Here is a 1,931-nt window from a genome sequence, read left to right on the forward strand (position 1 = left end):
AGCTGCTGCTCTGTGCTGTCTGTGTTCAGGTGAGTGTTTCCAGCCAATCAGGAGCCAACAAAGTCCACCTGGAACAAACACTGTCACACTGACCTTCATCTACCTGTCTGTGTCTCTGCAGCACTGGTTGCCATGGCAGCACAGCTGATTCAGGACGATTTAACGTTGACCAGGAGAGTCGGTCAAAGCGTCTCCTTCAGCTGTCAACAAATTGATCAGTGTAGCAGCGATTATGTCTTCTGGTACCAGAAGAAAGAAACAGAAACATTTAGACTGATTCTTCGTATTGATAAGAGTAATGGTAAAATATATTCAGGTTACAATCATCCTCAGAGAGATGATTTCTCAGCTGTGAATAAACAGAACGGCTGTGAGTTGAAGATAGAGAACGTTAAACTCCAACATTCAGCCACCTACTACTGCTACTGTTGGACAGGTTCCCACAGTGATACATTCTGCCTGCTGCCTGAACAAAAACCTCCAGACATTTGTGACTTGAAGAGAGCAGTAAACCACAGCCCAGGTTCACATATTTCATCACATTTCAGCAGCTTTTAACATAAAAACAAGTAAACATAGAATATGAGAAAATGTAAAAGCTGTGCTACAGTGTGTAGAGCTGATTTGAATGTGTCAGTGGGTTGGACTGCTTCATCTCAGCTCACACATTCAGCAGCAGGTTTTTGTACGAGTCTTTTTCACTGTGGACTACGTCTTTGGCTCTGGAACTAAACTGTATGTAACAGGTAAGAACAACATTTATTTTCTTCTGCTGTTTTACTGTCAAAGATGAAAATGTGTTTAAAGTCAGTTTGTGCTGTTTCAGGTTTTACAAGTTAGTTTTTACATCATTAGTGGAGGATTCATCTGCAGCCACTGTTACATAAGAAAAGCTCAATAATGTGTGAAAACATGTTGAAATCTCACTGAACAACTAAAGTTGTTCTTTATTTCTGCAAATATTAGTGATGTTGGAAATATTTAATATTTGATCATCTCAGACATTCTGTGTCGTCTTTTGGTTTCTGAATATAAGAAAAAAAACGGATGTTAAGCAAGATTTAATATTTTTTGATAAATGTATTTAAAATATATTTCGAATTGAATCATGTTGAAAAACGCACGTGACAAATATTTAAAATAGTGAACTCTACATCTTGTCAGTTGAAGTCTTTCTGTGCGATTAAAAAAAATCTTACTTTAAATATAATCTAAATAAACATTGACAATGAATAGAATTAATCCTTTTCTTTTTCTTTTCTTTCTTTTTTTTTTTTTGAAATAACTGAAACGTTGATTTAGAAAACATTAAAATATACACACAATAGAAAGTGACAACAGAAAAAATTGACAATAAATTATGAGTAAAAACAACGAAACCTTCAGAGAAGAAATAACAAAACTTTATCTCTTATATATTTGCATCTTATTATGTTTGAAATTAATTTAAATTATATTTGATGAATGTGATGTATCAGACAATGCACATATATTGTGTACATTATGTCTACACAATAGTTGATGTTCTGTGTTTTTATGGTTTGACAGAAGTATACGGTGATGAATATTTAATAGGTTATATTTTCTGTAGTCATTGAAAAGAAAAATGTACTTTCTGTGAACAAAGTTATGTCTGTTAGAAAAATATGCGTATAAATCTAAATATGAAGGTAAATTTTGTATGATTGTGTCAAATGATATTTTGTGAAAAGTATTAACTATAGAATATTGCACAAATAAAGTGACCATCTAACTTTCTTGTTGCTGCTGCTGTCCACCTCCAGATGAGCAGGGAGTGAAGCCCGTGGTGAGCGTGTACCCAGCAGCATCCAGAGCCCACCTGGAGGGGAAGAGCTCCCTGCTGTGTCTGGCCTCAGCCATGTTTCCTCCTCTGGTCCGCTTCTCCTGGAAAAGACAGAAGGAGGACGGCC

At 35.8% G+C, this 1,931-nt stretch overlaps 1 gene segment (V, D, J or C); it reads left to right on the top strand.

The window, feature by feature from the left end:
* LOC103375689 (Ig kappa chain V-IV region S107B-like) overlaps positions 1-1,928 on the top strand; it is a gene marked incomplete at its 3' end in the record, with an annotated part of 3,022 nt that extends 1,094 nt beyond the window's left edge. Inside the window, 4 exon segments of the V gene segment in view lie at positions 3-29; positions 122-445; positions 693-746; positions 1,785-1,928. Of these exon segments, the coding sequence occupies positions 3-29; positions 122-445; positions 693-746; positions 1,785-1,928 (549 nt within the window).
* Positions 1,929-1,931: the final 3 nt, after the last annotated feature.

The sequence above is a fragment of the Stegastes partitus genome, unplaced genomic scaffold (genome assembly GCF_000690725.1).
Source record: "Stegastes partitus isolate 25-593 unplaced genomic scaffold, Stegastes_partitus-1.0.2 Scaffold2783, whole genome shotgun sequence".
In the NCBI taxonomy this organism is placed as follows: domain Eukaryota; kingdom Metazoa; phylum Chordata; class Actinopteri; family Pomacentridae; genus Stegastes; species Stegastes partitus.